Here is a 24,101-nt window from a genome sequence, read left to right as displayed (position 1 = left end):
GAAAGGGCAGGAATTGGGTTGGCTTCAGAGTTCATACATAAATAACAGTCAAAAAATTTGGGGGGCGGAACACTGGAAAGAGGAACTGGGTCCTGTTTATTAAATATATTTAAAAGTGACAGCGTTTGTAATAGCAAAATATTAGAAAGTTCTAAATAATGAAGTGATATGTGGGCTTTAAAAAGAAAAACAGAAACATTTTATGTATGATATAGAAGATGTACAACATTTTGTTAAAGGGGAAATCTGTGAAAAACTCATATCTTTGTCATTTTGGTGTAAAAAGAAATAAAAAAGTATATATCAGTGATGGCAAACCTTTTAGAGCTTTCAATGATACAAACCGCCTGCTGTGGCTTGTGTGCCACAGGTTTGCTACCACTGGTATATATGGTACAAAAGTATAGATAGTGCACTCTTATTTGTGTAAAAATGGGTTCAAGGTGATTACTGAATCTCTAGAAATGGATATACATAGAATTTCTCTGGAAGCACTACAAGAAACTGATAATATTGGTTAATTCTGGAGCAGTAGCAAAACTGGGATTTGGGAGCAGGGAGAGAGAAGAGAGTAGGTTCTTCACAGTGATTTCCTTATATTCTTTTGGATTTGGTATAATGTGAGGAGTAAGTCAGTATAAAAATATTTCATAATTCACTTTTTGGATTCTCATTTGTATCTCATTTCAAATATCAAACAACACCCATCTGGTCAATTCAAGAAGACAGTGTGTCTGGGGTAGTTTATGGTGCTCTGAGTTGCTACAGCAACTCTATCAGCAGAACTCTACCAGGAAGATTAGGAAATTTCTCTCCCTGGATCACCACACAGAGCCATTTGGGAAAGTTGGAAAGCCAAACTTGTTTTTCTGTGGCAAGAATGAAAAAATAAATAAATAAAAGCCAGAGTGATCTGTAAGCACATTTTTTTTTCTCCCCTGGTGGTCTAAATGCCACAGTACCATTAGGTTTTTTACTTCACAAAGAAGCCCATTTTGGTATACCTTCTGCACACCCTCCTACTGAAGCTTTGGAGTTCCTTCAGACTGCCCTCATGCACTCTGTGGATGCTTTAATCCACAGCTGTGCTCCTGTTACACAAGCTAATGTTCTCTAGAGAATCCATGCAGTGGACCATAGGGCCAATTTCCACCTTACAGGCTAAACAACAGTGAGAATCACCTGACAGTGATAGCTTCTTGGAGTCAGAAACAGGTAATAAGTTTAAACCACTTCAAAGAAAAGCCATGTTAGAATGGCTTCACTTAATCAGACCTCACCATGACATTCATTATTTCATATCCACTTATTTTGCTTTGTAAATGCTGCCTGTAAATTTCAGCATCTCCTTAAATTAAGGAGCTCCGATTTTTCAAGCAAAAGGTGAAAAATCAAAAATTTCAATATTCAGCTTATGTAATACCATGATAGATACAAAAACACACGCCATTAATGGGGGCCTTCCAGCACATGAGAAAACAGATGCCATTGGGTGCCTGTGGTTGCAAAAATTATATATTCTTAAGCTCCTCAAATAAAACAAAAAATAAAAATATAAATGTACTGCAACCAAAACAAAAAGCAAGACATTCTAAATGTAAATATTTGTATAACTCTCCAACCTTGCTAAACTTGCTAAAGTTCCCAGCATAAAACTTGAAGTCTCCATTCAACTGACTATCTAGTACCTTCTCCCCACAAATTAGCAACTGCATCTTTTTGGATAGCTACAATCTTATCTCTTGGGAGAGTGCCCTGGCGACAGAATTCTACAGATGAAGGTGATAGTTAGGAAGATATCTTAGTCACTTTCCTCATGGCTGGAACAAAATACGCAACACCTGCAACTTAAAGGAGAGGATGGTTTTGGCTTAAGGTTTTAGTCTGTAGGTGGCTGGGTCCATGGTAGCAAGGCATGGTGGAAGGGGAAGGCAGACAAGAAGCAGAGAGAGAAGGGAGGAGCTACATCTTGTCAGGTCACACCTGCAGTGACCCACTTCTTCAGACCAGATCCCACCTCCTAACATGAAGCCACCCCACAGAAAGTCCGAGTGCCTTCCAAAAGCCCTGCCTATGAGCACAGGAGGCCTCTACAGGATACTCACATAGATATCACAACAGAAGATTCCCTGTGTGTCTACTTGTTTTTAATTTGGGGGGATGAAGTCTTGCTAGGATGCCCAAGGTGGCCTTGACCTCCTGGACTGAAATGGTCCTCCTGCCTCAGCCCCCCGAGTAGCTGGGGCTTCAGGTGTGCATCGCTGCACCCAGTGGTGTGTGTGTTCACGAAACATACTTCCCTTTAGGAATATGAACTGCAGATGGAGGGCAGGCTGTCAGCATTTAATCAGGAAGAAATGAAAGAGAGAAAGAGCAGAGAGAGGCGAAATGGAGGAGCTGAAATGCTGTGTGGCAGCAGAGAGTTTCTGGAGGGAGAGGGTGTAGGCTAGAAGCACTGTCCATAGCAAGAGGGGAACCACTGAAAGAAAGAATAAAAGGTTCCACTGTTGACTCAGATAATAAACAGGCAGACTTCACCTGAGGAATGCAACTCATTTTCTGTGATGTTTTCTCCTCTTCCCACTCTTAAAGGAGTATTTTTTCCAGGTTACTCTGCCCTTTATTCATCTATTTTCCCTCTATTAGATGTCTCATCTATGTTCATGGATCATTTTGCTTTGATTATCTGTTTCTGCATGTCGAGCTTCTCACTCAAATCCTAGTCCTATTTCTTCAAATGGGGGTGAAAATTTCCTTTAGATAATTTCATTCTCACTGCACACCTAACACCCATCAAATCCTTGTCATCTTCATCTAATATCAGGTCCTCACTCAACGTGAAATAAGAAAAAATTGTTCAAAAGGAAGGGGGAACTAGAGAGGTGAGAGGGGAAAAGGAAGGAAGGAAAAAGAAAAAAATGAGAAAAGGAGGAAAAAAATGGAAACAAGGCTTTTGTATATAAGGAGAAGAGGGGTTGAAGGGAGGGGAGGGGAATGGGAAAAAAAGAGGGATCAAGATACATCATGTACAGGTACAAATTCCTATGATGAATGTTATCATTATGCATACCTAAATTGTACCATAAAATTAAAATAAAAAACTCAAAGTTGTATAGATGAGCTCCTAATCTTTTGACATACTCCACTTCTGTCCCCATAGTCTACAAAAATTTCCATTCTTATCTCTTCCTTTCATATCCAATTCTATAACCACGTCTATTCCTAATCACTAGTCTGTGTTCCTACAGGAGCCAATGAATTGGTTTGTCCAATTCTGTTCCTTCCAATTGCCTTGTATATCTGGACTTAAATAACCTAGATCAAATCTGTCCGTGATTTGGTACTTCCTGTGAGATCAGGTGGAATTTCCTCTGCCTCTTTCAAGGACCTTTACATTCTCTACTCTCTGTCTCTTCCCTCCTCCTATGCCCTTCCCCACAAGACACACTCCAAGGAACTATATGGTACTCTGCCCAAAATCCTCTTTAAGACTGATCACGCATCTCATTTCATTCCATCTTCCGATTCCTACTGAAAATATCATGTCCAGAGCACATAGTTGGGTTCCTCACTGAGAGTTGCCCTTACTGGAGGGAAATGCATGCCCCCATTCTGGAGAAGACCTATTGAATAGACAGTGACTGGCTGCTGTGAGTTACAAAGGCCTGTCCTCTTGAATCAACTTATAATGCTACCCCAGCTCCAGAACTCCCTGTTGGATCAGCAAGGCTTCACTTGCAACCAAATTTCTTTGACCTTTGCACAATCCAATTCTCTTCACTTTCTTACCAGTCTGGTCTATGTCCTGCAAATATTACCAATAACCTACTCACAACTCTCAGAATTTAGAAAACCAATCTAAGATAGATCCAGAAGCAGCTCAAGGAAGAGTACTGTAACAAGAGATTTGTAGATGGCTCATTGTCAGTCCCAGCCAGTCTGTCCCAGGGCATTGCTGCAGCTTTTCCCACAGGAGCGACTAGTGAAGGGACTTGCTGGCTTGTAGAACACCTTTGGTGCTTAAAAATTAGGAGGAACTGAGTGCCTATAGGGATGCTGGGGCTGGGTACCTATTTCCAAGCAGCATTGGTTGTTGAAGAGAAAATGAAAGGGTGATTAATGGCCAATGCAGGCAGAATGTGAAAGCTTCAGGTAGTGTTTTCTTGGAGCATTTCATTAAGCCCTAGTTCCTACAGTCAAAGGAAGGCTCTGGCTGTGGGAGTGTTGTTGCAGAAAAGTTTGCCTTGTCAGCTCTTACAAGTCTCCTGAGCGAAGATTAAGGTCATCATAGGGAAGAAATGGGACCCCTGCAATTGAGAGAGCTACACTTGGTGAGGAGTTGAAAATCTGAAGCTTCAAATTTCCCTGGACCTCATAGACCTGTAGTTAGGCTTATAGCCCCATTGGGAAGTGCTGGTGTGGCCAAGTAAAGTTACTGCAGGAGTCAGGAGAAGCAGCATAGGGAATGTGTCTGGAAGCTGCTGGGACAAAGAAGGGAGGAGAACATGAAGTTGGATAAGAGATACTCATCATCAGACATCAGAGACATCTCCCATAATTCAAGACTCAGCTCTGTGGCAAATGCCAGGAATTGTGATAATAAACTGTTAGCATGATTCTTAAAGGATGACAAAAGCTGTGATCCATGTTCAGTAAAATAAAATACAGGGGTTGCCATGGTGTACGGTGCAAAAAACGATCCAAAGGCCCAGGGAAGTAACCATGCTAAAGTGGATTGGCTACGTAAAGTTAAAAATGAACCAAAATAAACAAAACACTCAGCCAACTGCATTCCCAGGATGCCTGTGCTTGTGAGCGGAGAGGCAGTTTTGCGGAGAAGTTGGCAGTGCCTGTTATCTGTAGAGCAGGGCTAACTGTAGAAAGGGATGCTGCTATAAAAACAAGGCTCTTGGATGGATAGGAGAACAGCATGATCTCAAAATAATGTAAGCCAGGTTGTAATGCTCAGCTTTCAGAAGTAATGATCTAAATAAAATAAAATGAAGTTCAGTGTGAATGCTCTGGGTTCAGCCCTCCATTCCATTAAGAAAATAGACAAAGAAAGGTAGGCCAGATAAGGAGCTCGGGACTCAGGGACTATTCTGACAATCAGTTCCCTGGTTTGGTTTGTTTCACTGGATTTTCTAGACCAAATACCAGAGAAGCTAGTAACCCAGAAACACCCATGCATACAACCCCAACTACGAAACAGTACGGTTTTCCGTATTTTGCTTTTGGTAAGGTGGATAGACAGCCTGCTGCACTCCAGAAATAGTCGCCGACAAATTCAACGAGGAGGTGGCAAGGGAAGGGTTCAGGAGTATTCTGGAGCAGGCCTGATGATCAGCAATTTTTAATAGCATCATTTTTTATTTGACCTTATTGTTCTCTCTCACACAGACATTGATAGTCAGTAAACTTTCTAGGAATACATCCTAAGTTGTTCACTTGATGGCAAAAATTCATTTTCATTGACTTCATAACTTAAAAATCAGCCAGCCATGTAAAGTGGAATACCTTAAGCCAAAGCAGAATATCTGGTCCCATTTAATAAATGAAGATGAACTATTTCTCAGTAAGTTGGATTTAATTCTTTTGAATTTCATACAGTGAATCAACCATGTGCAATTTTATGAAGAATCTCACTTTTTATTGATCATTGCGTTTCTCGAATGGCAGATAGTTCAATTAGTAGAAAAATGGCAACATTGTGCAACTAAGAAGTGTTTAAATTAAAAAATGTCAAAACCTGTGAGAGGTTGAGTGTGAAAATGAATGAAACTTGTGACAATTTCTGGCCTGTGCAGGACACAAGAAGAGTGCATTGGCTGCCAAAGGGAAGGAGAGGCTTACAGTGGGCTTCTGCTTGCAGCAGTTCTCCGGGCTTCCTTCTGCAGTATTTCCTACTCAGAGAACACAGTGTGGATGTTCTGTCTCCAGCTGGTGGGGAGTAAGGCAGAAGCGCGGAAGTTCCCCAAACCAGGACTGACAGTCAGTCCCTCGACCTCCACTCCTTCAGCATCTGATTCTGATTCCTCTGGATGACATCAGGCCCCCAAGGAGATCATGTGATGCGGGCCAGGGGTTGAACTCACTGTGGCTGGACAAATCCACTCTGAACACACAGAACTCCTTTGCTCCCCACTGAAACAAGTTTAGAATTCCACTTTTATGGCACATCACACCAGGATCACATATAATCCTAGAGTATCTTTATTTGTTCTATAATTTAATAGGATACCTATAAAATAATTACATTATACTTATAGCTTTTTTTCATTTATAAACAAAACGGAAAACAATTAAATACATTTTGAGCCATTAGAAGGTAAACTTTATACATACAATAACCCCCAAAGGAGCTTCACCCTGCAGCATATCGTATTGCTTTCATTGCTACACCCACAATTGGGTTCCAAGAGAGGGCTCACGTTTGTATTCTGTGAGTTCCTAACTTACTCCTTCCCCTATCTACGTGGGTTCTGTGTTAATAAAATGATAGGGTTGACCTTGCGGTTGGATCCGAGACTCCCTGGCCGCCTTCCCACTCTCCTCCACCGACTTCCATTAGGATTTCCACACATATGGATTTCCTTCCTTCACAGCTTTTTTGAGTCTGACTTGAAGTGTTCTGCTAAATGCAAAACTCAATCCTGACCTTGTAAACCCTCTCTACTTGTCTCCATCCTCAGGTTCCAGCCCTCAATGATTCTTTTTTCTTTTCTGCCTCCCGATTTCAGGCTGTATATATGCATTTCTGAAGCCAAGATGCACTTCACAGGAGTACAGTCTGTGCTCAGGTGTCTTTTTTTAAACGGTAGTAGAGAAATAAAAATGTAAAACTTGTAGTGCAGCAGCAGGAAGTAATCACCAACACGCCACACTTCACCCCAAGCCTTGCTCTCCAGGTGACAGACTCTAGATCTGCCTGACTGGGTAGCGCCAGGAAGCTTCAGTCCCCAGAGCAGCTTGTGGAGCATCTCTCTCATTTACTAAGCAACCAACTCTTCAGCAGGAGCATTTGCTTGAAAGTTGCCAGCAAAACTTTTTTAGTGTAGTTGACTCCTACCAATGACAACTCATTCACATTTATTAGACCCCATGAACATCACTACAGGGAGGCCTTGCTGAGTCAGTTTAGCAAAGGGACTCAAAATAGGTGTAATCTGCAGGAAAATAAATTATGTCAAGGGACCACAACACAGAAACTTCAACAATACCTTAGAGTAATGAAAGGTGACCTAACGTTTGCTCAGTTTTTAAAGTCTATTCTTTGGAAAGGATACTAGTTACTTTCTCTAGGACTGTTCAACTAGATTACTATTTTCTATATATTTATCCTTTACTTCCTCCCGCATCACAAAGTGACTTGATTCCTTCTATTCTTAAATATCTCTTTATTTCAACAGAAAATGGTTTTTTTCCTTAGTATCATGGCGGTAAAAATAGTTCCGCCTCCCCCACATACGCACGTGAAACATTGTAAGGGGGTTAGCATGAAGAACTTCCCAGTAAATCTCCCTCCCTACACTCACTCATCCCAGCTCAATTTCTACATGTGCTGCAATGCTTTAGTACCTTCAGTGATGTAGTATTTAAAATAAAATCATGACTTTCCCCATCTCCCTGCCCAATCTAAAATAGGTGCATGGCAGTGAATTGCTGGCCAGGCATGACTTCTGAGTACAATACCTTCTGGGCAGATCATCACCTGATCTGCACCCTACTCAGAAGGATCCTGCAAAGCCAGGGTCAAGACACGTGAAACAATACATGGATAGATCTAGAATACTTTTTTTTTTAACAGCTCTTTACAATATAGGTCAATTATAAAACCAGCGTTAATATAGAGACCTTGTGTGGGATAACTGCAGCGACAATAGCATGCACACTAGAGTTCATCTCGAGTCCACAGGTGGGGACGGGGGAGGAAGAGGTGGTGGCGTCTGCAGGTGGGGAAGGCGTGGCCTGTCCGGACAGCGAGGCCCCCACTTCCGTGATCCCAGTTGCTCATGGAGTCTTCTTGCTGTCAGGTTTATCAGGAGACTCCCGTCCACCGACATCTCTTTCATGGACAGTGTCCACACCAGCGTCGCAGCAGCAGCCCAGGGCAGCACTGGAATCACAGGAATGCACGCGCCCCACCTGCCAGAGGTCCAGGGACCAGCAGGAGAAGTTTGAGGGGCTCCTCACAAGAGTGATGCCTCCATCGCACGGGAAGGAGCGAGCTGGAGTGTAAAGCGCGGCCAGAGAAATACTCGCCTCCACATGGTGGAAGCATCCAGGCCGGGGTCGCAGCGCATGCCCTGTGAGTCCTTTCTGACTGCCGGGTGGCGCTTTGTCACGCCTGAGCCACGACCTGGTTTGGACGCGCAGGCGGGGCCCCAGTCGGTCGGGAACACAGCAGCCAAGCGCCACTTGGGGTCCACGCTCGTGGCAAGGACTCCGTCAGCCCCGAGAGACTGGCCGCCCAGGGGGACGCAGACAGCGTGTGCGGGAGCTCGGGACACGGGCGGCGGCGGCGGAGGCGGCGGCGGCGGCGCGGAGCTACGTCCCGCCTGCTCACTGCTTGTCCGAGTCGCTCAGGTTCACGGACATGCAGCGGCACTGCTTCACCTTCTGGATCTTTTTGAGTCGGAAGGGCGGGTCGAGCCCCGGGCACTCGAGCTCCACGAGGACCGAGGTGACGCGCTGGGGCTTGCAGAAGGCGCAGGACTGGAAGGACTCCTCCTCCTTCTTCACGTGCCGCGGGATGTAGAAGGAGTTGCACTGGCCATAGCAGAAGCGGTTGAGGATCGTGCGGCTGCGGCAGCCCTCCCCGCTCACCGTCTGCCGCAGCGGCTGCGTCTTGCACCAGTCACTCTTGAGGTACTTGCGCTCCGTCACCACCAGCGCCTCCTGGCTGGAGGCCAGCACCTCTTTGATCTGGTGCTGCCATCTCTCCGAGTGGTTGCTGCTGCCGTCCTTGTAAGGAGAGGGGATGGCGCCTGCCGGCCGGTTCTTCCGGGCTTCAGCCGCCTTCACCAGCACGGCCACCAGGAAGAGGGAGAGAGCGAGCTTCCAGAGCATTCTGCAACGAGAGGAGAGCGTCAGTGGGCGGGGCGGGAGCGACGGAGCACGGCGTCCGCGGCTCGCTCTGAGCCTTTGGGTTTCTTTAGGAGGCGCAGTCAGGTGGGGCTGGCTGACTGCCGGGTGCCCGGGAGCAGCAGAAGTGAGAAAGCATTAAATTGTACCCTCGGACACAGTTGTGAGCTACCCTAAATAGGGCCCAGAAAGCAGAGAGGTCAGGAAGCAATTCATGACACTGTTAGAAAACATATAAATCGAATGACTACAGAAAAAACATTAAAGCAAACGCACTGAAGAATTCTCAGGCCAGCTGGGAGAAGTACCAGTGAAGGTCATCACCTAGCATGTATTGTTTTAATACAGGCCAATGCAAGCCTAAGGGCTTTGCATGCACATCTCATTTGACCCCCAGTTAGAGGTGTCTTAGGATCCTCTTCATGGGGAGATAAACTGAGACCCAGAGTCTGAGTCATCTGCCCAGGTTTGCAGTAACCGCCGAGCAGCCCAGGACTTGGGACCTGGCATCCACCTCGGGGCCATCAGTTAATCATGGATAGGCTGAGAAAAATTAATCAGTTAAAAGTAAAGGGAACATTCACAAGGTTTTCAAGAATGTGTACTGAAGTTAGAAACACACGTGGCTAAGAAAATTAATAATTTCTTCTGGCTCTTTATTACATCTAGAGAGTAAATAGCACTCAGCATTTAACATCTCACATAGAAGTTCAAGTCATTCGAAGGAGTCCTAAATTAGATTTGTATAGTGGAAAGCAATTCCTACATGTCAATTAAGAAATCTCCGAGGCCACATTAAAATTGTCTAAGGCCAATACAAAGGCTTTTTCCCAGTATGAGTATTAGTGACTGTAAGTTCAACAAACATGAGATTTGGAGAGAAATCCTCCTAAAACTTGTCTTGTATGAGGAAAACCAAATTTTCACTTGAGTGAAAGATGGACTTCACAGTTCAATTCACATTTTTAATTTCTGTATTTTCATGAATAATCAAGGACCAATGACACCTAGGAAAGGAGGTGACTCTCATGTCATTGTACTACTGTGCCTCCTAACATGATCCTTGTTATCAGAGTCAGCATCATTATTGTATTCATTCTTTCTCTTTGTATTTTGCTATTCATGGAACTGCACAGATTTCAGTTCATTAACATGCATTCTAAGATGGACAAATCAGTAAAATATTATTTGGTTATATAGTATACATTGGTTATATTGTATTTGTTAGACATAAGCATATAAAATGACTGAAAATTTAATATTATTAGAAACTTCAAATTCTAAGCTAATACAGATATTAACATTAGAGTAACTAATATTTATTGGTTCTCAAAACTTATCAGACATTATAAATTAGTTTCCTTTCATGTGTGAATAGGGTTAATCATCAGAGTTCTATGAAATAAGCTCAACTACTTTCCCCCATTTATAGATGAGGAAACTGAGGCAGTGACAGGATCAAGATCACAAAGCTGGTATGTGAAATATTTGAATTCAAGTATCCCAGCTCTGGACTCCTGGGTCTCCCTGAGTGTACCATAGCTACGCTAAAATTATTTTTGCTGTCACTGTTACTAGTCTAGGTCACAGCAATAAGAGGCTCTGCACATCAACTATTTGTGAAGTATTAATTCAAGAGTGCGCACTGTGATAGGCTTTTTGAATTCCAGTATCTCCCTGCCATGTTTTGGACCTTAAATGCCCCCAAAGTTCTGCTTGCTAAAGGCTTGGTCCTTAGCTTGGCACTAGTGGAAGGTGGTGAAACCTTTAAGGGGTGGGACCTAGCAGGTGGACTTAGGTCACTGAGGGGGTACTTTTTAGAGATTTGGGGACTCCAGTCCCTTTCTCTCTCTTTTTCTCTTTGTTTCCCAGCCAGCAGGAGGTGAGCAGATTCCTTTGCCACACATTCCTGCCCTGATCTTCTGCTTTACCATAGGCCCAAAAGCAGTGGGACCAACCACCCATGAACTGAAACCTCCAAGATTTGAGCCAAAATAAACCTTTCCTCTTTTTAAGTTGATTATCTCAGGTATTTTGTTGCAGTAAAACAAAGCTGAGTAACTCTAGCTCTCATGGCTCTAAGGAATGTGAAGGTACAAGGAAAAAGCTTGGGTTGTGCTTGGAGAAGAAGCGGGAGGAGCCTAGGAATAAATAATTAAATGAGTCCTCTAAAATCCAAGTAGTATTCTTCCAGGTGCTGATACTGACAAAATCATGGGAGTTGGGTATTGTCGGTGACATTGGAAAAAAGGCATAAAAAACCAAGAGCAGAGAGGGGGAAAGAATTTTCCCTTTTTCTTCTCCTCCTCATCCTCTACTCTCTCTTCTTTCTCCTTCTCTTCCTCCTCCTCTTTTTTCTCTTCCTCTTCCCCCTCCTGTTCTCGTCTTCTTCCTCTTCCTCTTCCACCTCTTTCCCCTCCTCCCTCTCCCTGTAAAAACCTTTTGTCCAACACAAGTACTGAAACTTTAAGGCCAAGTTTTTAAAGGGTTTTTCTCACACCTCCTTCGTTCCACACATGAAGTGTCATATGAAAGTGACCACACTTCCAGCAGACTTGTGGCAAGCACTGAGTATTGGATTTGCTGAGCATACATAGCTTATTATGTTTGTAAAATGATTTGTGATCTCAGTTGCCTCTTAAAAAGAAAGTATTTTGGTTCCATTTTAATAATTTCTGAAATTATTAACATTCTGAGTAAACACAACCAAGAGTTTGTGAGTCCCACTAGGCAAGGTTTACAGAGTCCACCTGGTCCTCAGCTCGGGGTTCCTGCCACAGCTTCACATGCACTTTGGAGAAGCTGGCAAAGGCGTGCTCTGGTTCAATAGGTTCAAATTGCCCTCGAGGGAGAACAGAGCTAAAACATGTTCAGATCAATTTGGGACAAAAACTCTTCATGTCAGCGGCATCAGATGTGGTGATCAGCAACATGCATTATTTGAATGCTTTCAATCAGTTTCAGAACATGTGGTGCACATCCCTAGAAGTCGTATGTCACAGGCACTTGGAAATAAGAGCAAACCTCCAGGTTGCAGGACAAGAAAAAGATTCTGATGACATCCAGGTGACAGGGGCCAAGTCAGGCTCTTCTCCCTCTCCTTCCTCACAGCTCATTTCTTTTCTCCTTGACACATGATGACAGCAAGCTCACCAAGGATTGGGCATCTCAACAGCAGGTAAGCAGGCAAGAGGTGCTTCTGCCATAGCTACTGTTAGGATGTGTCTTCTTCACTTCAAGCAGTTAAGCCAGCTGTGGCCAGTGGCACTCCCTGGCCCTTGCTTGTACAGGTTCATTGCAGGAGAGAATGTGCACATGCCTCTGTCTTCCCCTTAGCCAAACTCCCTGCACACTCAAGCCTCCCAGACCTGAGATTATCCCTGCAGAGTCCTGCTCTGTCCTGAATCCCTTTTCTATTCAGAGAAATGCCTGACATACAATTAACCTCTCAGGAATGTTGTCACGACTGCCAGGAAAGACAGCATGAGGATACTTCATTTTACTTTCACATCTTGTGTTTGGCTTGTATCAGAAGAAGCTCGTAAATAAATTCTGTTGGTTTTATTAACCATCCTTCTGGCCTGACATTGTTGGCATTTTGCAAGGGGTGCCAGGACTGTAAATGCTGATGGCCTAAGCAGACTGCGTTGGCCAAAGTTGATTGTGCTACAAGAGAGGTAGTGGAAGGACTTTCCTCTGAAGTGAACGCCCTTGGGCCTGGCCTTTGTAGATACAAGAACAAGGGCTGTCCAAGCCAAAGCTGTCTAGCATCTAGGCAGCTAAATAGTCACAGGCTTCCTCTGTCAGCCCTTCCTAGACACATGAAGACCTGAAGAGGAGCTGTACAATAGAGCAGGACAGCTTCCTCACTGCTAGGAAAGGACACCGCAATGCAGGTTCACCCATCCCAACAGGTACATGCAAATGAGAAAAGGTCACAGGTCATGGGTGCAGTGAACTCTTGTACTCACTCTAGAGTGAGCTTGTTGTGGTTTAGAGGTCCGTGTAAGGCAAGACTGGGCTGTGGAGGAGTGGTGAGTGGGATGGGAGCTGAAAATTTTCTGTGACTTAAGGATCCCAGCACATCATTAGAAAGTTGGAAGAAATCACTCAGGGCTAAATATTCATAGATGCATGTGAGATAAACTTGGTCCCACCACCCAAGTGAAAACAGACTCAAAACCAAACCAAACATCTAAACCAAAGCCCCCAACAATGTTGAACACTGGGGATTATTTTTATGAGTTTTCTATTGCCACAGCCTCAACAACTAAAGGTACTTCCTGTATGATTTTGATTCTAGGCTGAGAGGGTAGTGATTTAACTCCCCAGCTAACGCTCTAGTGCCAGACGTGGGGTTTTCATGGCTTCATGATCATCCTCAAAGCCTATGACTGCTTCTCTGCCGAAACCGCTTACCTCCCCAGCAACTGTAAACTGAGGCACACTATGACCCACAAGCCAAATCCAACCTGAGGTCTGTTTGTACAAAAGAAATTGTACTGGAACACTGCCATGCCTTTTCATTTACTTTTAGTCTATGGCTGCTTTGTGCTGTAAGGGCAGAAGCCGTAGTGGAGTCAGTGACCATAATGCTCACAATGATGAACATATTTACTATCTGGCCTTTTACTGAAAAATTGGCCAAGTCTCACTCCAAAATGTCCTCTCCAATTCAGTTGTGGCTTTCTCTTTAGAGATGAGCTCTTTTGCCAGAAAAAGTACCTTTCCTTCAATTTAAAAGTTTTAAACTATGAAACAGTTCAAACGTAAGGCAAGATAGAAAATATAACAAGCTTTATTTTATTCACCACCAGGATAAAAGTAATATTGATCTTTCTGATATATATATATAAATTTCTAATATATATATATTCCCTATATATATATTAATATTGTCCTTCCTTCTCAGTTCTCTTGCTTTTGCTGAGATGACCAGCATTCTGCAGTTGGTACATATCATTCCTGTTGACACTTTCACTGCTAATGTTTTACGAATGAGTAGGTGTTTGTGTGTGTAAAAAAAAAAAACCTCTCCATAAATACGATCACACTCTACTTTTCTTTTGCATTTTTAAAACTACACATTTGAGATTTTATACAAGTGCGTGTTTGCAGAAGTCTCTTGGCTTCCTTGGCTGAGTAGTGAAACCCTACTTACTCATTCATCTTCCTCAGGAACAGCTGGGTTGCCTCCACTTTTTTCACTATTGCCAAGAGTGCCACACCGAGCTGTTTTTTTATGTGTTTATTTATACTCATCTGTTAAAGTTTTTCTAGTAGAGACTGAGAAGTGGAAATGCTGGGTCATAGGATATGTACAATTTGAGGTTGACTCAGTTTTGCCAAGTTGTTTTCCAATTGCTCACACTAGAATTCTTTCTGGGTAGGACATGAGTCCCTACTGCTGCACATACTGACATACTCGGTGTTACCAGATTTATTACTTTCTGTGTATCTGAAAAGTAGAAATCCCATTCTTACTACTTTAATTTGCATCTTTCTGATCAGAAGAGGATTGTAGCTCAGGTTGCAATACAGTGGTCCTATGTCCAAAAAGAAATGATTTCAACTTATTTGAAGTGAGAGAAATTCAAATATTAGAAGAGAAAAAAAATCAGAAGTACTGACTATAAATCTTCTGCAGTGTCATGAAAAGAATGGGAAGTGGCTAGCAATTTCGAAGCAGAAATATCAGGGCATCCCACATGACTCAGAAGGCTGAAGTCCAAATGGATTCATTTGCTTTTCCAAGTGGCTTTGACTGAGTGGAACATTGACCATCATTTTGTTCCAGGAGAAATTTAATTTCATCTGGAAAAATTATGTTTTGAAAAAAGATTTTTTCAACCAAAGAAAAGATGATACTGTCATTATGTACTTTGACCTCTTTTGGACAGCAAGTATATTATTTGGGAATTTGTAATCAAAGCGCCTAATCTTTGAAGAAACTCTTGGGTAAGTTCAGGATAGGAAATGTAACTCTGAGGCAGAATGGCAGCAGAGCAGCATAGCCAGGAAGGAAAACGCTTTGGTAGCTGTCGAGTTCATGCCCACAGGTTGCTTCTCTCGAGGCCGTGTCTACTTGAGAATGGGAGGGGGAGTGTGATTTCGGAACCCTGAGCTGCCCATGCTATGACCCTTCATGACTCACTTCCAGGCTCTTCTGGGTTCCCTTCTGAAAAGTGGTGTTAATGGCACTTGCTATCCCCATACCAAGTCGCTATTATGAGGCATGTGGCACTGAGATCAAGTCAGAATCCAACAACTCTGCACAAAAGAGAATCATGAGTTTTATTTGAAAGGAAGAAATTAGGAGTGACCTATTAAGGATTTTATAGCTAGCGATGTTGTTCTCTGCAGCCATCAGGCAATTCTAATTCCTTCTTCCTCCTCTTCTTCTTCCTCTTCTCCTTCTTCTCCTCCTCCTCCTCCTTCTTCTTCTTCCCTACCTCCTCCCCCTTTCCCTTCCCCATGCCCAACCCCCTCCTCCTCTTCTTCTTCCTCTTCTTCTTTTCCAAATAGAGATTTGAAGTTGTTGCCTGAGAGACCAGTCATGCTGCAGTGATTCCACACTCCAGAACCCACTTCCTCCACCCAGCCTGGGACAGCACTATATGCTCCAGGAGAGCTAAAATACCAGAATTCCACTTCTTCCTTGGTAGTAGAGTATAGATTTCCTGTCTATGTATACATAAAAATTAGAGAGGTCTGTCTAAAATGCTTTGAGCAAAATCAAAAACATTCTCTCCATGTACTCCATCAACTTCTCCTGTTCACTCTTATTTCAAGCTGCTTCCTTTTGCTTGTTATATCATAGTTCATAGGTATAGTTACAGACAAACTGGCACCATCATTTTTACTTCCTCTCAATTTCACAAGATTGTATTTTTTCTTTCTCTTCAGTCTTTCAATCTCATTTCTTGATTTTTCTTTTTTCACTTTCCACTGAAAGGCTGGAGTTCCCCCCAAGATTTTCCCATAATCCTTCCCCCCCAAGATTTTCCCATAATCCTATCTGCTTATTCCTCACATTCCTAAGAATTTCTTTCATGCCTATAACTTTACTCTGGTTATGACTTTCAGACCCTAGACTCAGCTCTGCCAAATATTCCCCAAATGTCCCATAGCACTTCAAATTCTGCATGTTCCAAGCTTTATCATATTTCCCCACTCACCTGTGCCTCTTCTGACAGTTCATATGTCAATGAACAGCACAACATTCATCCTTTAATTTATGCCAAAAAGCTGAGATTTAGGGGAGACCCTATTAATTTACTGAGAGCCAATATCCCTACTCTTTCTTGTTAACAGAGCCACAACTTTATTCAGATATAGGGTTCCAAATTCTCCATAAACACTTTCACATACCACGGAGTGGAAAGTTGGTTGGTCCAAGCCAATTATCACACTCTCCTTGAGTATAGCTCACTTTGGAATGGGCTCTGATCGCAAGTGTGCTGAATAAGATGTATGGTACAGTCCCCCGTTTGTTCCCCAGAATATTAGGAAAAATTCTTATTTATTTATTTATTTATTTATTCATTCATTCATTCATTCATTTATGGTTGTAGTCATGCAGGGATTTGATGCCTGAGGCTGTGACAACCTCCATGAGTTACCTCCATGGGATGAGAGTCAAATATTTTCATAATACACAGTATACAACACAAAATGGAAAGCAAATGCACTCTGGATTATGTTGTTAAGATATTGAATTAACCAGCCCTGGAACTGCTTACTTCTGTTCTTCAGTTTGTGAGTTAACTCTTTCATGTTTAAATTGTTTTTCCTTATTAGAGATTATGCTAGCTTTTCTTTTCACATGTGAAATTCATCAGCAAAACCTCATTGTCTTTCATGACTCTCTTCTACATCTTACTATTATTACTTTTGTTTAGGTTCTCAGTCTCTTCCCTGACCTCCCTGCCTCCAGGCTCACAGGCCCTTAGATCCATCTTTCAGACTCCTATCAGAATGAACATTCTAACACTGCAGCTTTGTCTCTATTGTTCCTTTAAGTCAATCCCTTTAAAATTTTCCTGTCATTTACAAATTCAAAGTGCCTAGACTTTCTGTGATTTTTTTGTCTCCTTTGTCTCATCATAGCACCCTATTGCCTTACACCTTACATTTGAAACCCACGAAACTGTGTTCTACCTTACAAAGGTGTTTTCCATCTCCAAACATTTGCACAACTATTTCTTTTGCCTGATACATTGTCTTCCTCACCACTGTTAGTCACTGAGGTTTCATTTGAATGTTATTTCCTTTATGAAATCAGCCCAGTTCCTTTGCCACAATAGTAACCACTCTATTAGAACCACAGACACCATGTAACCATTGACTGCACATTTCCACTCCGACATAAATGTACTTCATTGGAAATCAAGGGCATTCAGTCTTTGCTTCCCTAGTGACCTATTGTGGGTCCAGAGAATAGTTTTGAATGTTTATTAGTGTATGAATGAAAGACTGATGATTGATTGGATTTTACCTACAGTGGCATATATTTTTTGAATTATATTTTGAAACTGTAAACGAGCTTGAGACTAGGTTAACTTTTCATAGCGGTGGTATCTTGTTTACCTTTAATCCGAGTAATTTAATACATATCTAGCCATCAAAATCAGAGGTAAACACAACTCTTAAAGTGGGACATTTGAAAAAATGTAATAAGTTATTTTTGCAGTTTCCTATCCTCCTTCTGTTGCAAAGTGCTGTCCATTCCTCCTTGTTCCTTGGACCATTGACCTAATGTTCTTTTTTATCTCTCATTTTAACTCTTACCCCAACTGTCCTGGAAAATAGTCTTCAAAGGGGAATATATGTAGTCCTGGTGGTTACCTACAGGCTTTCCAAGGATAGGTTCAGAGGAATCAATATTAATATCTTCCGTCCCCATCTTTTCCTTCTCTTCTAAGAGATCTGCTTGCAAAGATGACTACCATGGGTCGAGTATGTGATCCTTCCTAACTCTAAGCCTTCTCTTCTGCCACTTCACCACTGAAAGTGTTGACTCCCACACCAGGCTCTGTTTTCATGGCACATTGCTTGTACTTTTTCTTCCTCTTAGAAATAAGTAGTATTCATTCACTAAAACAGACATTACAAAATATCATTCACACTGCAGCCATCTCTTTAAGGGAGGTAAGTCACTGTAATTTATGTTTCTGTATATGGTAATTATCTAGGCACATTTATAATATATTTATGCTATTTTTGATCAAATACTGTTATTTGTTCTAATGAACAATCACATGAAAAATTTAAATATTTCAAGCTTTATGGCCACATGAAAACAATTAAACTTACATGCATGTTTTTTTGCTAGAGAAAAGAATAATGGAATGAAAAATAAAAGACTTTCAAATATAAAGCCTATTAGGAAAATTAGAATAAAATATGAATTTAAGGAGAAAAAGAAATACAGTGGTACCTTGGTTCACCAACCGAATTCTTTGCATGATTCTGGTCACAAACTGAATTGGTCAAGAACCGAATCAAATTCAATGGTTAAGTTCAATGTTGACCTTATGGGGAAATTTGATTTGGTACTCATCCAATTTGGTTTATGACCAGAATGGTAGAATTAGGTTCTTGAACTGAGGTACCACTGTACTGAAAATTTCCTTTAAAAGAGTATTTCTACCTGTATTTTTAAAAGTATGTAATAGTGTGCACAAAATAGCTATGATACTTAGATTTCTCTAGAGACATTTAAAAGACTTTATTTTGAAATATCTAGTTTTTGATATTCTTTACATGACATTCACTGCAAACTTTAGACATCGATTAAAATGTATGAGAGAAATTATATAGACTTAGAGGTCAAAAGAGTTGGGAAACAATACATTAATGCATATTAAACTATTGTATAGTTAAGTATTGCTGGGCAAGAATAAGGCATCCTAAGTTCTATAATACCTAAAAGTCTTATGTCCACATGTAAATGTTATGCAGAAAGACCTCAGGCTTGATTCCTCTCTGATTTACTCACTCATGTCTCTCAAATTCTGCAACCTCTCTTTCCTGACAAGTTTTTCAAAACACTCTGTTGACTAATGGGTCCAGAGAGGACTGGAAAATCCCATATTTAGTAATTTAATTGAAACAAGAAGTCTAGTTCAGTTGGTGTGAAGTCTCAGTCACCCTGCCTTTTCCAAGTTAGCTGCTATTGACAATTGATGCTGAATTCACACAAATTAGAGGGCGAATTCAAGGCTCTTAACCAAAGAAAACAAACATAATCAGAGACAACTAGGAGATTTAAAACATGCCAATGGATATAGAGTTATGGAAAAAGTGAAGGCAAAAGTGTTGAAAACATATTAAAAATGAATAACAAAACCAAAAGCACTTTCCATTTGAGTCCACAATAGAAAGTACTTGTACTAAAGTTGTATTCATTCATTCATTCATTCGTTCATTCATTCATTCTACACACTCTATGCACTTCCCTAGAGTTTGAGATACAAAGAGGAATAAGATACTGACCTCTTCTTGGGAATGAGATTAAAAATTTTGTTGGAAGTATGGAGTACATGTCTTTGACCTGTTGAGAAAGTTCTGCTCTACTTCTAGTCTCCTGAACAGCTGTAGAATTTAGTCCAATACTCTTTCTCCAACTACTGACAGGATCATATGGCTTTCTCCTTTTCTCTGTTAAAATGATTACTTTTGGGGGTGGATCTTCCAATGCTGAACCAACACTGCCATCCATCCCTATAACAAAACCACTTTCTACATCCTGCCAGATCTGACTTCTAAGAGTTTGTATTGTTAAACAAATTTCTATCTATGTTCATACTTTTTTCTTCTATTGTCTTTATCCATTTTTAGGATTAGCACAATGTTGATTTCCTAAAATGAAGGTAGAAGTGTTCCTTCTTTTTTCTGCTTTAATTGTTTGATATAATTTATCAGTTAAAATGTTTATGAGCCTGCTGTTGTCACATAGGTAGGTTTTCAAGCTAGGAATATACTTTCTTTAATAGGTGCTATTCAAATTTTATATTTCCTCCAGAGTTAGTTTCATTAATTTTTCTTCTAAGTTACTTCTTAGAAGTTGTCAAATTTATTTCAAAAAGGATTTTTGTAATATGCTTTCTATATCCTTTTAAATTCTGTAAAATCTGTGGTAATGTCTCCTAGATCTTAATGTTGAAATTTAAAAAATGTATAACTGATATTGTGTAACAGGAAGAAAAGGTCTGAAAGAGCAGAGGAATTGGGAGCGGTAGGGGGAGGGAAAAAAGGGAAAGGAAAAAATATGAGAAGAGGAAAAAAATGGAAACAAGGTCTTTGCAAATAGGGAAGGGTGGAGAGGGTGAAGGGAGGGCAAGGGAAGGGGGAAAAAAAATAAGAACCAAGAGACTCATGTAATGGTACAAGATCCCAATGATGAATGTAAGTGTATTGTATACCTAAAATGTACCAATAAACTTAATGGGGAAAAAATATAAATAAAAGTGCCTATAACCCTGGAGATAGGGGACTTGGTAATTTGGTCTTAGAGTAATTTATGAAGGAAATAACATCAGCATGAACTAAAGAGTAACAGGGACAGAAAATGAGAGAACATTTTAGATATTTGGGCTATGACTTTCTGAAGTGATTGAAGGGACATGAGGGGGGAAAATGTAGGCATTGGCTTCAGCCAGTTGGCTGATGCTGGGGCTGGGCGGGTATTATCATCTGAAGATAAAGCAAGAAGATAAGTGGGCTAAGGGTGAAAGTCTGGCAGCAAAGGCTGCTGGAAGTCAGGTGAGGTTAAGTCTGAAAAGTCTTCCTGGACGGATAGGTGTGGGTGACAGAGGAGTGTCGGATATGGTGGGGCAGGGGGGAGCAACTTTGCTGTGGGGGAAGAAGTGAAAATGTGTACAGAATTCTGTTTATTATTCTTTACAACGTTGCTGACAAACCCTAATTCATCTAGCTTTTCAAATATCTAAGAGTCTACTCTGAGTGAGGTAAGTGAAATAACTGGGGAAAATAAAAAGTATTTTCTTTCTTCTTCTTTTCTTTTGGCACTGAAGATTGTGTTGCCGCTGATTTCCACCCCTCTTTGATTTCAATAGCTTTATTGAGATATAATGAACATATCACACAACCCACCTCTTTAAAGCATATGATCCCAAGCTTCTTGGATTGCTCACCAGGGCCTTCAGAACCATCAGAGTCATTCCCCACTGCACCTCAAACCCCACCTGTCCTCTTCCTCCCGGCTGCAGACAGTTGCTTATCTACTTTATATCTCTCTATATTTGCCAATTCTGGACATTTAAAATTTTTAGTAGTCTCTGGATCATAAGAGATTGAAAACTCAAGCTAAGTCATCTTGAAATGCTGAATAAAATAAGGCAAGTGCCAAGCTGGTGCCTGGATTTGAAGTTTCCTATGCTTTTTCTGAGAGTTTTTATTTGTTTCCCAAAGAATGAATCTTTTTCCAGCATATCTAACTTACTAGTTCTTTCCAGTGGAAAACTACATCAAGGTAGAGACCAAGTCTGTTTTGTTCACCACCATATCCCTGGAATTTACACAAGTCCTGCACATAGTAGATGACTGATAAATATTTATTGAATAAATGAATGAATATCTAATATTTTGAGAGATTACAGATGTTGTACCACCAGAGTATAACTGATATTTGAGAAGAAGAAAGGCTGGGAGGTTCAAACATCATTCCTTTGCCTTTTATTTGGGAAATAAAGCAAATTTAAGTATACCATTCATGCAGCAAATATTTACTGAATGCACATGTGCTCGTGATGTTTGGTGTCCATTCTGTTTTTTATAACTCTGTTTAGATCTTTCCTTGGATCAGCCTAATTATAAATAATGTAAATAAAAAGGACTTCTACTGAACTTTTGAAGTATTTGTAGAGAATGTTTCTTGTTAACATCAAACAAAACCTCTTATACCTTAAAGCAAGCTTATCAAATATTTTCTTATGTATTGTTTCCAAACACAAGTATTGGCAAATTTTTCCACAGAAAAGTTCTAGTAATAATACCTGTTATGGGTATGCAATTTGAATTCAATAAAAGACTCTTTTTCTTTTATATGTAGTCCTCAAACTTCATGATGAACCAGCCACATGTAAGAACATGTTAGAAATGCAGACCTCAGATGCAGACGCTGGGAAAATTCTGATATTCAAGGTCTGAGCTTGAACCTAAAAAATTGCATTTTTCATATGCATCTCATGATCTGATAAACAGAAGCCAGATTACTCATCTAAAATGTGATTATCTGGTCTCTGATCCACCAACCAGGGTGAACTTCATTAATTGTATCCTCATTAATAAAGACGAGAGACTAACACAATGACACATATTAATCAGTGTTAAAGTTAATTGGCATTTAGATTCAGTGCCTCTTCTTTCATGGAGGAATTTCCCCTTGTTTGGAAGAGAGGACTTCTTTAGTGATTTATGACAGGATGGTGTGAGGGAGACAATTTAGAAGTAATTGTGATGTGTGTTTCCACTTAGGATCCCTTTCTTGTCATGCCTGTGTGCTGGGGCCTCCATAAAGCCAGGTCAGGAGAGAACTCTGCACAGGCCCAGCCCACAGGGTGTGAACTGGGGACTTAGCTCACTGCAACACAGATGTTGTGAGGTTGACGTTCATGTACACACACAGGCTTGCCCAAGAACCCATCATTTGAGGCTCCTGACAACCCTGCCTCTACTTCTACCTACTTTTCCACAACATCTAAGTTTCTTTCAGGCAACACACATTGAGTGCGAAGCTCAGGAAGCTGAAGGGAATTCATATCCAGGTATCTGTTATGAAGAAGGAGCCACATGAGGAATTACATATATTTAATATGAATAAGAGCATGTGTACTTGGTGGTACAGGTACCCATGGTGATAGTGATGAGGTGACAAGAGACTATGCTCTTTTTTTTGTTATTTTAGCACTGGGATCGAGCCCAGGGCTTCAGCCTAGTGGTTACTAAGTAGAAAGCTCTGCCAATGAGCTACAACTCCAGCCCACAGACCATCACTTGAGATGCATGGAAGTCAAAGGTAAGCCCTCCTGAGCTTCTCCTTGGCAAGGCGAGGGCCAATGAACATATAGGCAATGGTGGTGGGGAGTATTCTTCTGACTCAATACATACTTTCATAAAAAATAACAACTTTAGCTTTTAAAAAACGGAATGGCTTTCAGAATAGCTAAGTTCATAGAGACAGATTACAGGTTGGTGCTTGCCAGTGTCAAGAGGTGAAGAGAACAGAGGTACCTGTTACTCCATACTGGGTTTCCTTTTCCAGCAGTAAGAATGTTTTAGAACTAGATATATCTGATAGTTGCAAAATTTCGCAAAAGTACTGGATGTTGTGAGTTGTGCACTTGAGGGTGTTAATTTTTTTTTTTTTAAGAGATGGATTGCCCAAGCTAGACTCAAACTCCTGAGCTCAAGTGATCCATCTGCCTCAGTTTCCTGAATAGCTGGGTCTAAGGCATGGCACTACACACTGGGCAATGGTTAATGTTATGTTGTATGAATTTCACTTCAATTTAAAAGAAACTAAGGAATTTACTGAAATGGAGATTTTGCTTGTTTTAAAATATTTGATGAATATAATTCATTTTGTAGTTAAAACATAAATCAATAGAAATCAAATATAATTGTAAGAAACAAAATATATGAACTGATTCACTGCACTTTAAGCACTTTATCTCTCAAAGAGTATGTAAATAAAGGTGCTGTGATTATTCTTCAAGGAGACAAAAGGAGACCTCTGCTTTGGGCAGAAAGTGGCACTATGTATGATCCAATTTAATGTGCTTTATTTAAAAAAATCTTTACAATTCATTTTATTTAATCATAGTTTTGTTACACAAATTTTGTTAGCTATTTGTAGAAAACTTGGGGGAGTCAGAAAACATTTTGAATGAAATAATTTTCATTGCCATTAATCAATTTTGTTGAATTTAGTTTTCATTGAAAGTAATGTTCAATGACTCTGTAATCTAACATATATGAGTGTTCATAGTATT

At 40.9% G+C, this 24,101-nt stretch overlaps 1 protein-coding gene across 1 annotated transcript in view; it reads right to left on the bottom strand.

The window, feature by feature from the left end:
- Positions 1–6,190: 6,190 nt before the first annotated feature.
- Positions 6,191–24,101, bottom strand: part of Grem2 (gremlin 2, DAN family BMP antagonist) — a 107,471-nt gene continuing 89,560 nt past the window's right edge. The window contains exon 2 of the mRNA XM_021265463.2: positions 6,191–9,070. Within this exon, the coding sequence (XP_021121122.1) occupies positions 8,563–9,069 (507 nt within the window). The 5' untranslated portion in view covers position 9,070 and the 3' untranslated portion in view covers positions 6,191–8,562. The remainder of the gene's footprint in view (positions 9,071–24,101) is intronic.

Source organism: Heterocephalus glaber, unplaced genomic scaffold (assembly GCF_053883595.1).
Source record: "Heterocephalus glaber isolate CG9 unplaced genomic scaffold, H.glaber_assembly_v1.0 deba00001600, whole genome shotgun sequence".
NCBI lineage: Eukaryota > Metazoa > Chordata > Mammalia > Rodentia > Bathyergidae > Heterocephalus > Heterocephalus glaber.
The sequence above is the reverse complement of the archived record's forward strand: the minus strand, read 5'-3'. Positions and strand labels throughout refer to the sequence as shown.